The sequence below is a fragment of the Octopus sinensis genome, linkage group LG20 (assembly GCF_006345805.1).
Source record: "Octopus sinensis linkage group LG20, ASM634580v1, whole genome shotgun sequence".
Classification (NCBI taxonomy): Eukaryota; Metazoa; Mollusca; class Cephalopoda; order Octopoda; family Octopodidae; genus Octopus; species Octopus sinensis.
In genome coordinates, this window is record NC_043016.1 from 21,381,171 (window position 1) to 21,396,252 (window position 15,082).

Sequence of the window (15,082 nt, forward strand, 5' to 3'; positions counted from 1 at the left end):
ATGGGCAAAGGTAAAATGTTTTGCCACAAATTCATAATACAAAATAAGAAAATGGAGAAATTCATCCAAATCAAATATCAACTACCAGATAATACCCAATCACATACTTTATTAAACCACCACATAAGAAACTTTAAGGTCAAACATAATAATATAGAACAATTGAAATTATAAATTTGAACTTGGATGTACATCTGTGCACTTGTGGATCTTAATATCATGTAAACAGAATGCTTTTATTTCATATTTTGTATGTATATGCAGATATTTAATGCTTCGCTTGGTACTGTAGTACTATTGTGGTCCTTAGTTTTGCTACTGTATTGCTAATAATGGGATCTATATATTGTTTTACTAGTATTAGTGTTATTAATAATAAGAATAACGATATTGGTAGCATTAGTGGTAATGATAATGGTAATGATGTTAACATTAATGACATTTTGTAAATTAATATGAATTAATATAATGTTCTCTTGACTCTGTATATCTGCATTTAGGTATTAATATGTGTATGTTTTCTACATTGTAATATCACAATATTAAGTTGAAAAACTGTAACATTGAATATGGAACGTATGTATGTTTATTGATTTATATTATTATGTATATGTATAGGAGTATGAGTATATGCACTCATATGTATATGTATATGATTTATTATGGGTATGTACCCACACTTATATAAGTGTATATGTAACTTGGTTTGTATTTCATAATCTCCGAAGAGGCCTTAGGATATTTTTGTAAATGTCTCATTTATAACTACATATTGACCTACCACAAATGGCTAATATAAGTAAAATGAGACGTACTTATCTGCATGGCCGAAACAGCTGTAAGATGTAGTATATTTTATCTCTTATACATATTGTACTTATTGTATCATATTACTCCTTTATGTACACTGTTTTGTTCTATATTATTATGTTTGACCGTAAAGTTTCTTATGTGGTGGTTTAATAAAGTATGTGATTGGGTATTATCTGGTAGTTGATATTTGATTTGGATGTATTTCTCCATTTTCTTATTTTGTATATAATATATAAAGTGTATATATATGATGTATATATATAATGTGTATATATGTGTAGATATATATATGATGTATATATATATATATATGTGTAGATATATATATATATGATGTGTAGATATATATATATGATGTGTAGATATATATATATGATGTGTAGATATATATATATGATGTATATATATATATATATGTGTATGTATATATATATATATATATATATATAAATGTGTGTGTGTGTGTATATATATGTTAGAAGTATTAGGGGTGATGTACAGATTTAATACATATGAAAGAAAAAAGGTGTTCAGAATGCTGGATGGTTGTAAAAATATATATTTATTTACATATCACATATTCTTTCTTCATATTAGCGCTTTCAACTACTCCTGTAGTTTCCTGGTGAAACTACAGGAGTAGTTAAAAGCGCTAATATGAAAAAAATAATATGTAATATGTAAATAAATATATATTTTTACAACCATCCATCATTCTCAACACCTTTTATCAATTCAATAATGAAAACTTAAATGTTGCCATTTAGAAAAATTACGTATTGTAGAAAGATTAAATATAAGATAAAACATATAATGATAATTAAGTAATGTGCAAAATAAATAAAACGTATATCTTTGGTAGAATAACTTCTTGACACGTGTTTCGCAGTGTATATATATATGTGTGTGTGCATATATATATATATATATATATATATATCCTCCAGGCAATGACGGAGGAATTCAAGACAGGATGCCCCTGGGAGCTCCTCTATGCTGACAACCTTGCTCTAATTGCTGAGTTACTATCAGAACTAGAGGAGACGTTTGAGGTGTGGAAACAAGGATTAGAATCGATGACCTTAGAGTCAACCTAGCTAAAACCAAAGTCCTAATAAGTAGGAAGGCAGGCAAACCACAAATCCCTTCAGGTAGATGGCCCTGCTCGATCTGTAGAAAAGACGTAGGTAGAAACTCTATAAGATGTACCCAGTGTAAGCTATGGGTACATCTAGTTTTTAGTCAAGTCGGCGGGGCACTTATGTACCTAGAGTGGAAATGGCCCGTAATCCACCCCAGGGGAAGGTATATCATCGGCCAAACGTGGAGGGGCAGCACCCTCAGCCTGGTATGCGGGCCCCGTCCTTAGACCCACAAACCGTGTGTTTTTAAACTTATAGTTGTTTAATCAAACTGCAAAGCAGGCAATTGCCATGAGCACGTGGTCAAAACGATTAAGAAGGCGAAGTACCATCCCTCGGGAAAAGCAGGCAAACCACTTTCCTAGCCAACCAGACAGGCACCCGAGTGCAGATTATGAAGGGCTCCAAACCAGCAGCGTATCCACCCGTTATTAGAAGTGTGATTTAAGCAGAGCAAATTCTAGTAGTGCCCCCTCGAGACGGTAAGGTTTCACACACCGGTAGAGCCCAATGGCGAATCCACCTGCCAGCTGGCAATCAGCAGGTCATAGCACATTGGGCCTCACCAACACAAGCAGGGCTAAGCACGCCAAACAGCCCTAGTGGTGAATCCACCTGTACCCAAACCAGGTCATAATTAACGGGTCTCTGCATACACCATAAATACGGGTCGTAGCAAACCAGTCGTCGACTATTGAGTTTCATTAGACTCTAGAAAGAGGCCATTCTGATATACAACCAGAACTGCCCAAAGACAACAGTCTCAACCAAATATCGACCGAATCGCACATTCGCGACTAATGCATGTATGATCCTTGAAAAATGATCTACACCCTGGTGAACTGTTCGCGAACTAGGATGCAGTCATTCAAATCCAAGGGCCACCAACGCAACACTACACCCAAGTGAAAGCTGATTTTGGACAACTAGAAGGCCGAAAAGCGGACGCATGCCATCCACAGACAGAAATGCTCACACCTCTCAACCATGATCAACTACGTGCTGCATGGCCCCCCACCAAATAATTGGAACTGCGTTGGGGCTGGACACTTATAGTTGGTCCGCGCAAGAGCATCTACCCACTAGTATGCACCTGCACGGATGTAAGCTCTTTCACCATAACAAGGTAGTGTCCATGTGGGTGAAGCCTGGCAGTGAATCCATCTACCAGGTTAACCCCGGCAAATCATAACATACCAGACAAACCCGATGGTGCATCCACCCACCACACCACCTCACTGCCGATGTTCCAATAGGGCACCACAGGTGTATATACCCACAAACGCCACTCACAGTAATGTTCCTATAGGACACCACCAGTGCCCTCACACGAAACTCAAGCCTAAACAGCACCGAATGAGATCACCCATAGTGAAAAGAGTCATAAGTATACACACCCATTGCGAGGGGGGGCAGTGGGTCATAACCATCAAGCCTCACGAAAGAGCTATAAATAACACTGAAAATGTGCAGAGAAGAACTTCTGCCACATTCCAGGGAGAAAAACTTGAAGTAGTTGATAGCTTCCGTTACCTAGGTGATCAAGTCAGTAGTGGGGGAGGGTGCGCTGAAAGTGTAGTTGCTAGAATACGAATAGTCTGCGCTAAGTTCAGAGAGCTCTTACCTCTGCTGGTGACAAAGGGTCTCTCGCTCAGAGTAAAAGGTAGACTGTACGACGCATGTGTACAAACAGCCATGCTACATGGCAGTGAAACATGGGCTGTGACTGCTGAGGACATGCGTAAGCTTGCAAGGAATGAAGTCAGCATTCTCCGATTGATGTGTAATGTCAGTGTTCATACTCGATAGATTGTAAGTACCTTGAGAGAAAGGTTGGACCTAAGAAGCATCAGATGTGTGCAAGAGAGACATTTGCGCTGGTATGGTCATATGGTGAGGATAGCTGTGTGAAAAAGTGCCACACCCTAGCAGTTGAGGGAACCTGTGGAAGAGGTAGACCCAGGAAGACCTGGGACGAGATGGTGAAGTATGACCTTTAAACATTGGGCCTCACCAATATATATATATATATATATATATATATGCATGTGTATATATATCTGCACATATATGTATATATATATATATATATATAGATGTATATGTATACATGCATTTGTACAGATGTATAGATGCATATGTATAGATGTATGTATATATGCATGTATATATGGATATTATTCAACCACAGCAGTGGTTGAATATATTCTTAAATTCACGAGTTCGTCAATCACAGCAGCTTCCAAGCTTCACCACTAATTCAGTTCTCAACTATATTGCAAATTGTTAATAGTTTTAAAGAGGACACCTCCTCAGCTACACTTTGACATAAATAGTTTGAGATTTGATTCAGTAGAAAAAAAGTTACATCAAAATATCTGCAACCTCAATGGGGGCACTAAGGCAGGTATTCATCTTCAAGTAACAAACATTTTAATTTTAAATTAAAAGTATAATTTTCTTAGGCTTATATGATAGAAATATGCATGACGAATTCAGAATCACTAGTCGCATTGAACAAAAATTAGCAGAAAAAGAGTTATGGGGTAAAATGTCATGAAATTTCATGTCAGCAATTAAGGGTGTAACGCTTAAGAATAAAGAATATATTTCTAAAATGAATGTTTACAATGAGCTGGCAGAAATATTAGTGCACCGGGTGAAATGCTTAATGGTATATCATCTGTCTTTATGTTATTGTGTTCAAATTTTGCTGAGGTTGACTTTGACATACAGATTATTTAATTTTTTTTTTAACTAAACACTTTCAAACTTCTGATACAGTAGAATATGTGACATAGAACAGGGTTTATTCTTAATGTTTTTGACAAAATTTTGTATTTTAGAAGCGGTATTTCATCTGTTTTTATGTTCTGAGTTCAAATTCTGCTGAGGTCTCTGTTGTTGGAGCACCTTCAGTATGGGTATCATTCACACTTCTATCTGTATTTGTGAAGATTGCATCTAGTCTTGAAATAAGTAAATTTAACTTATTAGATATTTCTGTGAGAAGTTCTATATTTTTTGGTGTTTCTCAACTGTGAGTTTGAATTGTGTTCCATTCATTCTGGCGTCTTGTACATCCAAGGAGATATGTATAGAGTGTTAGGTGTAATGTACAGAATTGAATATTGAGAAAATAAAAAGTTGTCAGAATTTTGGAAACAAATCCTTTGATATCTTATTTTTAGCGCTTTCATTTCATTCTAGAATTTTTCAAATACAATTTTATGAATGTACAAACAGCTTATTCATTTATAGAAAACATGTTTTTTTGGGGTTTAGTTTAGAAAACGTTTGTTTTTTTGCGTTCCAAGACAATGGAGATGGATAAATAGAAATATAGGTAGATGGATAGATAGATAGATAGATAGTCAGACAGATAGATAGATGAGTAGAAGCAAAGATAGAGAGAAGGGGCATCCACCTTCCTATTCACCATTCATTCATTGAGAAATTACAACCATGTTTCATGGTTTGCTACCTCAACAGCTCCTTTATAGGATCCAGTGGCTAAAGACATCATCAGGAGGAACCATGTCCGGTTTCGGCCCCTACTCTTCTACCGTTTTCGACGTGGCGGGGGCCCCACTTTCGGAAGTGTCTTCAGCTCTGGTGTTGAGTGCATTTCTTCTTTCTCCTTCTGTCCTCTTCGATGCAGCATCGAGTGTCAGCAGGCGACTGACCATCCTGCCAAATTTCATTTTAAATACTCGGTAAGCTCCAGCACCAGTTAGTTGTCTAGTGACACTGTCTAAACTTCAAATGACCAATGAGAAGGGCGTGTAATCTTAGAACATGCTAACTATGAATTAATTTAATTATGATCTAAGCAGTTTATTTTAAGTAGTGAATATACCAGAATTGTTATATATAAGCTAAGTATGAATTTATAGAGGTACAGATATTAGATTTATTTTATAAATAAATAAAGGCTATTATAAAATAATAAATAAAATAGGGCAGAACATCATAGAAGAGGAACAAAATAGCTTAACCCTTTCGTTACCAAACCGCCCGAAAAAAATTTTGGTTAATGTGACCAAACCGCCCAAAGCCGCCTGAATTTACCTATTCATATTTAAATGAGAATATCAGAGCAAATCTCTTTAGTACATTCGTGAAAATACGTATTATACTTCGTAAAGAGTTCAACTACAGTTTTGTACAAAAATCGAAGTGTAATTTTAATTCCGTGAATTTTGGGAGATTTTTTTCCGAAATTTGTTCCTATTGTGTTTTCAAAATTTGTAATTCTGACAAAAAATGGATACGAATTTCATTATATCAAGCAGCGAGTCAGAATTTGAAGGATTTTCTACTGAAGACCTTCATAAATCTAACTCTATGACTGAAAAAAAAAAGCATATGGTATTTGATAATGAATCTGATGTTTCATTTTCCGAAAGTGAAAACAGTGAATCCGAGAGCTCCGACAGCGATAAAGAAAATGAATTGGCACCTGAATGGAGTGAAAATTTAAAAACTGTTTCTTTCGGTGATTTTTCTGAAGAAACTGGACCAAGCCACAGACTTTCCCAAGAGAGTAAAGCCTTAGACTATTTCTTTTTACTTTTTCGAATGAGCCTATTTGAAATCATTACGGCGGAAATGAACCGTTACGCTAAATGTAAACAAAGCGAAAGAAAGGATAGTTAGTGGTTTCCCACAACCTTAAATGAAATTAAAACTATTTTGCCATAAATATTATTATGGGTATCAGAAAGTTATCCAGAATAACAAATTCTATTGTAAAATTTTGTTGTATACCCAATTGAATATTAGCTAATAACCCATTTTCTAAGCGATGTTTGAACAAAATTTTAATAATTTTATATTTTGTTGAATTTACCTGTATCTACCTGCAATTAGAGTCACTTTGTGACAAAAATTATAGTATAGAATTGGTTGAGAACATTTCATTAAATTATCTTCCAAAATTCCCGTTAATATATTGATAAATAAAAAAGTTATAGTTGTTTAATGAAACCAGACTAAATTTATGATTATGTTAGAAATTAATTGAAACACATAAGGGGTGTATTTTGGTCAGAAATATAGTAACGAAAGGGTTAATCACTAAAACCATGATAAAGTATATGTGGCTTATTAACCACAATAGAGAAGATGTATAGAAAATGTATAATTCAAAATATACTAAACTAAAAATTGTATATTTACTTATATAGCTAGTATCAATAAAGACTGATACCTGGTATTAGCTATGGGAATATTTGTTATGCGACATTCTAATTTTACACTAATTTTTTAAAACTAAGGGTTATATTATAAGTTTTAGAAGTTATTATTGTAACTCTTTTAGTTTCTTAGGGATATTTAATTAGAAGGGCTACTTATATAACGAAGAGTTAAATCAAGTAACTTCTAAAGATCATTTCAAACAATATTGCCATATTGTATAAAGTTAAAATTTAGGGTAGTCAAGAAGATTATTAAAAATGATATTATAACAAAAGGGTAAAACTTCTATAAATACTTTTGAGTATATACCAAATTTTACAATAGAGAGAGAAAGGAAATTACATAGAAATTGTTCAGTATTTATACTTATTATTTATCTAAATATAAACTTAGATGGTATCTGGAGATTGATCAATTGAAAAATTAATTGGTATTTAATAAAGGAGCAACTGAAGCTAAAGAACATGTTAACCATATACTAATTTAATTAAATTTAATTATTTTAAGTTGCGGAGATACCGGTATTGTTTTATATAAGCTGAGTATGCTTTAATAGGTGTACAAAGATTAGATTTGTTAAAGGCTACTATAAAATAATAAAATGATCAGGTGGGGTGGTGCACCATAGAAAAGGAAGAAAGATAGCCTAATCACTAAAACCATTACAAAGAATATATAACTAATTAACTTCAATGGAGAAGATTTATAGAAACTGTATAATAATTTAAGTATTGTGAACTAAAAATTGTTTATTAACTTATTTAGCTTATTACAATCAAGACTGATACCCAGTATTGGTTAAAAGAATATTGTCATTTAAAAGAACATGCTAATTATACACTAATTTTAAATGAAGAGATATAATATAGTATAGGTTTTAAAAGTTATTAGTGTTGATCTGTACATGATATTACAGTTTCTTAGGGGTACTTAATTAGAAGGGCTGCTTGTATAAAAGCTAATATAAATACTAAGATCAGGAGGATGGAACCCTTTAAGGAAGGGATAATAAATTAATTTCTAAAAACTATTTTAAGCAATATAGCCATATCGTATAAAGTTAAAATTTTGGGTTATCAAGAAGATTTAGCATTGAGGTGAAAGAACTAATTAATTATAAATTAATTAAATTATAATTTAAGCAGTTTAATTTAAAGTTGAGAAGACACCCCTATTGTTTTATATAAGCTAAGTATGAATTTATAGGGGTACAAAAATTTAGGTTTATCTAAAAGCAACTAAAAATTGTTTATTTACTTATTTAGCTAGTATCTATGATGACTAATACTCTGTATTAATTAAAGGAATATTTATGCTCTAGGACATTCAAAACTATGCACTGATTTTAAACTAAGAGGTATATGATAGGTTTTAAATCACAAGGTAAATTAAGTGCTACTTTCTAAAATATTTAAAGATACAAGTGTCACTATGTACACATGATACCTTAAGGTCTAATCGATTATTAATCAGGTTGCCTTTATCTTTTTGCTTAAAAATTTCATGTTTTCATAGAACACAGCTCACACCCATATCTGCTATTTCTATAAGGCTGTGCTTTTCTTATTATTTCCCATTTGAGGCTAAACCCAATTCCACTTTCCTTCAATTTCCAAATCTTACTGGATAATGACGTACAATTCGCCTTATGTTTAAGTTTAAAAAACGACATGTGGTTGTATAAATGCTGTTTAAAATTAATCGAACATCCAAAGTATATATAATTATTAGTTGAAGTTATTATAGTACATTTATATATTATGTTCTGGTTAAGACATCGGCCTAATAACAGACAGCGGGATTTAATCCTACAATTGCAACTAGGTGAATTATTATTATTAATATTATTAAGATTTAAATTCTTATTATTAATATTTACTCTATTAATATTTCTATTATACAATATAGCAGTATTGCTTAAAATATTTAATTATAGTACTACATAAGATTTCCGCTGTTTCATTATGAATGGTCGGCTGGTGGCCAGCTCCCTTAATTGTCAGCTAACATCTTGATTTAAGTTTTCTTTTACCAAATCCCATGATATTGCTTCAAATAAATCTTGATTTTTATGACTTTACCTGCTGTGATTTCTGTCAACTTCCTCAACCCTAACAGACCTGGCCTTAGATATACAAGAATTTGATAAAACTAGTTTATAAATTAAAACTGACCCCATATAAAAGTGACAAGCAAAATCTGTAACAAGTCTTTCTTCCTGATAACTTAGTAGCTTCTAAGTGGAAGGAAGGGCAACAATGTTCTTTGTCTATCTCCTTAATTTCATAGAGATTTTAGGCAAAATTATACTAATGTATCCACCTGTTTTAATTTAATTAAATTCTATGTCTTTGTGCAGCTGAGGATTTCTCTGCATTTAAATTGATGTAATGGTTGCATTGTTCAATTGAATGGAGTTGCATGAAACTATTGTACTGCATTACCTCTGGATATCCTTGTTGCTTATTTTGATTTTAATCACCTTACTTTGAAATTGTATGGATAATACTGTACTAAAATCTGGTGCCTCAACTTAAGTACCATATTCATCTGAATCTAAATTTTGCTGAACTCCTATATATATATATATGTGTGTGTGTGTGTGTGTGTATATATACTAGCAGTATCGCCCGGCGTTGCTCGGGTTTGTAAGGGAAATAACTATAAAGCATTTTTAGAGAGTTATAGCCAAAAAAATGCATTAAAAATGGGAAAAAAAATTATAGTAAATTTTTTTTAAATCGTTGACTCATCGTAGACATTTTTAGAGAGTTACTTCCCTTATATAATAGCAAAAAAATGCATTAAAATGGAAAAAATGATGTTAAATTATTTTTAAAATCGTAGACTCATCGTAGACGCGCGCTAATACCCAGAAGGGCTCGATATGAATCACGACTATAAGATACCCGGTTTTGGTTAAAATGTGGGAGTAGTTAGGAATCTAAATCGTAGGAGACAGACACACAACTTCACTTTTATATATAAAGATTTGTGCAACAACTAAAACATTCGGTTGTGCAAATTGTTTGCACAGGAAACCTGCCCTGTGTGGCGGTTTTTGCCGTTTTTGTGGATCTGTTTCAGCTTTTTTAGCGATTTCTGTTTTGGCGACTTCAAGCCATGAAGTCGTTCTAAAAGAACGCTGGTCTCCTTGACAACGCTTTACGATGTTGATTTCCTTACACTCCCTTCCCCACAGCTTCACGAGGGAGGGAAGAAGGGGGAGAAGCAACACGGGTGCAGGTGTGAGCATGGACGCCAACTCCGCCGCCATCGACACACAAAAAAATATGTGTTAAAATGGAAAAAAATTATGGTAAATTATTTTTAAAATCGTAGACTCATCGTAGACGCGCGCTAATACCCAGACGGGCTCGATATGAATCACGACTATAAGATACCCGAATTTGGTTAAACTGCACTGCAAAATGTGGGAGTAGTTAGGAATCTAAATCGTAGGAGACAGACACTCACACAACTTCACTTTTATATATATAGATATATGTGTGTGTGTGTATGTATATATATATATGTGTGTGTATATATATGTATGTGTATATATACACACACACACATATATATGTATATAAATTAGAGAACACCATGAAGCAATTCAACAATGATATACTTAAATCATGCCATATAGAAAAAAATTAAAGATACAATAAAACATTTACCTAAAACTAAATGAAGTACTAAATAATAAATAGTATATAATTAGTAAATAGACGACATGTGTTTCATGGCTATATTTTCAAATTGATAACTATAAAATCAATTCAGTTTAAATATAGTCACTCATCAAGTCTAAAATAAAAACAATAAAATAATTAAATGTACGTATATTATCTTATAAGAAAATATAAATATATATAAAAATATGTAATTTTGCAATAAAAAAAATCGAACAAAATTCAACAATATATCTTGAAATAAAAACATGACTTACCTTATTGAATAAATTCTGTTAACTAAATCTTTAAACTTAATACGTAGGACTTAGTGTTTATAATAAATTTACCTCGTTAAAAACGTGGTGTAAATAAAACTAGAATAAATAGATATAAATATTTATTTTATCTATGAAAATATATTTTAGCTCATTGAAGAAAATAACAAACTATAGTATATCATTACTGGAAAATTAAAGTACAAGTAATTAAAACAAAATATTTAAAATACATAATATACATTAAGTGAAGCTAAATTACTATAATTTACTCTATATCCATTAAGTTATTTATGTATTTATTTAATAAACATCTAAGTTTAATCTTATTCTAATTATGTGATATATGCTAAAAAACTTCATGCTAACTTACATAATACTACTACAAACTATAACTACAAGAATTAAAACTAGAAAAATGGTTCAAATATATACACACAAATTAGTTAAACTTATATGATTAATTCAATTTATGTATAGATTTAATATTTCTCTCAAAGATTTAACCAAAGTTTCTATTATTATTAAAAATATTTACTTAAATGCAATATTACATAACAAATAAAAAAAATGCTACCTATTCAATAAGATTTTGTCTTACAAAACTATTTCCCAAGTTAAATTTCTTATAAATACTAAGTCCTATGTTTTTACGTTTAAAATACAGTTAATAGATATTCTTAGATAAGTCATGAATTTCTTTTTAAAACAATATTGTTGAATTTTGTTTGATTTTTTTATTGTAAAAATATTGATTCCTATATTGTTATTTGTTAATTATAAGTAACAATATGTATATTTATTTACTTATTATTATTATTTTTACCTTATGAACTATAATCTGTGTAGCTGAGGGCATGTCTGCGAGGGCCATTATGAACAGTAGTGGTCCCAAAACAGTGCCTTGCGGAAAACTGCTCACTATTTGTGTAATTGGGGGTGGCCCCATTGGCTAATACCACCTAACTTACAAGTGTACTAGGGGTGGAGTGGAAATACTTTTGAATTGCTCATTTAGTATTTCACTTATCCTCATTGGGTTTCCTGTGAGTTAACCATCTTTTTTGAGGAGTGGCCCTATCCTGCACTGCACTGAAGCTGTTTCTTTGGCAAACTTGTAGAAAGATCTGGGGTTAGATTTTATATTGTCTATAGCCCAGGCTTCTTTGTCTGCTCTTTCTTTTTCATGGGAGAGTTGGAGATTTTTTTCAATCTCCAGAAGTTGTATTTTCAGGTGGGACTTTTTACTACTTTCAATTTGTTTAAGTGATTTGAAATTTTTGTATGCCATCTCAAGAATTTTCCTCTTCCTGGAGATTTTGTCCTTGTGTACAGTGGCCTTTCTCTCTGGGACACATTTGTAGCATATGGCTTGCATTAGAGACATGAATTGTTTAAGTTTCATGTCAACATCTGGTGAGGAGTGACATTTAGGCCAGTTTTGTTTGAGGATCTCTTTCTCAATTTGTTTCCAGTTTGCCTTATGGAAGTTCAAGCTGGAAAGATTCTGAGAGTTTCTTGTAGGCTGCATGTCCATGGTTTCTTTTGGTCCGTACATGGTCAGCTCTACCATGTTGTGATCCGAGAGTAGCGTCGGTGTCACTTTCACATTACGAATGAGATCCATATTAGTTGTGAAGCAGAGATCCAGTATGTTCCCTCCCCTGGTTGGTTGGAGTACTATTTGTTCCATGTACAAAGTGTTGATGAGGTTCAGGAGGGACTTCACCTGTCCTTGTTCACATCGTGCCATTCCTGGGAGAGAAAGGCCCTCAGGCCATTTGACATTAGGCAGATTGAAGTCTTCCATAAGAAGTACACTTAAGTGTTGTTCTAATGTAACTAGAACTTCTATATTTGTAAGACAGTCTTCAAACTTGCCTACATGATTCTGAGCATCTGGAGGGTGATATGTAGCACATATAACTACATTGAGTTGTCTTATATGTAGAATTAGCATATCACATACTGAATTTGAGTGTGACAAAAGGACCTGGGGTGTGAGGATTTTGCGGACGTACATAACTCTACCACAACTCCTTTCTTTTCTGTTGGTCTGTAATACAACATATTGTATCTGTTGGTCTGTAATACAAAATATGTGTATTTTTGCATTTGCTATATCTGGTTTCAGGTGTGTTTCCGTAAGAGCTATGCATAAGGCTTGATTGCATGCAGCAAGAACTCTCAGGAAAGGAATTTTTGTCCTATTACTAAGTGTTAACAGTCCTCTGATGTTCAGTAAGAGCACCGGTGTAATGCTTGTGTTGTAGCCAGTGGTGCCCCCCTTGGTTCTATTGCTGTTTTGGCCTTGTGTATGAACGGCTTGTGAAAGCTATACAAGTAGAGGCATGCTGTCAGTTAGCCATGGATACAGTGATGAACTGAGTATGCCAAAGCGGATGGTAGAGCTTGGTGTAGTCTTTTGATATGCCAGCTGCTCTCAAGCTATCTAACCCACACCAGCATAGGAGGAGGATGTTAAATGATGATAACTGTCTTGCAATCTGGAACAATAAATGCTTCTGATCCTCAGGCTTTAGAACTTTGGCAATCTTCTTCATTTCTTATCCCCTAGCTAAAAATACCTATTGACTAGCTTCTCTTGTAGCTACTTAGTGTATTTCTCTGCTATGTCCACTCTTCCAAACCTGCAAAGCCTGTTTCTTCACTCTTATGATACAGTCTACTTCACTATTCCATAACCATGTCACATTAGTTCTGGTTGGGACTTTGCATCAGCCACAAATTTAGTCTGCAGCCCAAGTAAGCTTTTCCATAGGATATTCCAGTTGTCTTGTATGTTATATGTCTCCATCTCGTCAAATGCTTCGGCTAGTTCTCTTAAGTTCCTGACAGTTCACTGAATTTTGAAGCTTCTGTAACTATTTTTCCAGATTGGTGTCTCAAAGTCCTTTTAGCTCAAAATCAAAATATTAACTACTAACCTATGTTAGTCACTCATGAAGGATTTTACATTCACAAGCATTTATTTATCCTGTTTTCTGATGTGAATGTAATCAATCTGGATTGTATGCCTACTTGACTGATAGGTGACTGGCTGGTTTCTTGAAGTTATAGTTACCAAACATCAGGTATTTGCAAGACAGAACTCCAACAGCCTTGTTTCACCATCATGTTGAAAACCAGAGCCATAGCCTCCATGGAATCTGTTGAGTTGTTGCCCATCTTGTCCATTGAAGTAATCTGGAAGGGGAGCAACTTCATATCTTTCAATATATTTGAAGTAGACAGGTTAGATTTCTGTTCTGCTTTTCAAGTGTTCATTTAAAAATTTTATATTACAGTTAACTAATTTGTGTTTTATCTTTTACAGAAAATCTCCAGATGTTTACAAAGCTAAGTGGCTTCGGGTTTGGTGATTCATGTGAGTACTGTTTTTATATCACATTTCTTTTTTATTTAACTGTTGGTAAGCAGTGAACAAGTTTAGATTTAAAGGGATTTTTGTAAGAGCAGTAGGCAATAGAAAAGCATAGAAAAGGGGACACTAAAAGATGATGATAATGGGAACTGGATCACAAATTTGCTCATGTAGAGCTTGCTCAAATTATTAGAGATTGGAGATGATGTTTTTTAAAATTCACCCCAGGAAAAAATTTGAAGGAGAGTAGCCAAATTATGGCTGAATTTTATAATGAATCGATTTCTCAGAGTTTAGTTATGAAAAGATATTGTTAGAACTGTTAAGGTGTTTTGAAGATAATTGTATTCATTTAGGAATAAGAAGGGCTAAAAAAAAGTTAGCTTGGTAAAACATGGAAGGAAGCATTATCAAATGACTTGAGCAACTAGGTGATAAAGATACTTGGCTAAAGGTGAGGAAGAAAGGAAGAAATTTGCACATGTTCTGTAATGTGATAATCATAGGTGTGAAATGATCATGATTACTAGACAATGTGTGAGAGAAAACTGAGGCATCATTGGGAATGATAGTGAGAATGATGAAAGC

At 33.3% G+C, this 15,082-nt stretch overlaps 1 protein-coding gene across 3 annotated transcripts in view; it reads left to right on the plus strand.

The window, feature by feature from the left end:
• Positions 1–15,082, plus strand: part of LOC115222470 (nuclear pore complex protein Nup98-Nup96) — a 92,094-nt gene that overhangs the window by 2,462 nt on the left and 74,550 nt on the right. For all 3 annotated transcript variants that reach the window (XM_036511690.1, XM_029792686.2, XM_029792687.2), the window contains exon 2: positions 14,447–14,497. In XM_036511690.1, the coding sequence (XP_036367583.1) occupies positions 14,458–14,497 (40 nt within the window). In that variant the 5' untranslated portion in view covers positions 14,447–14,457. The remainder of the gene's footprint in view (positions 1–14,446; positions 14,498–15,082) is intronic.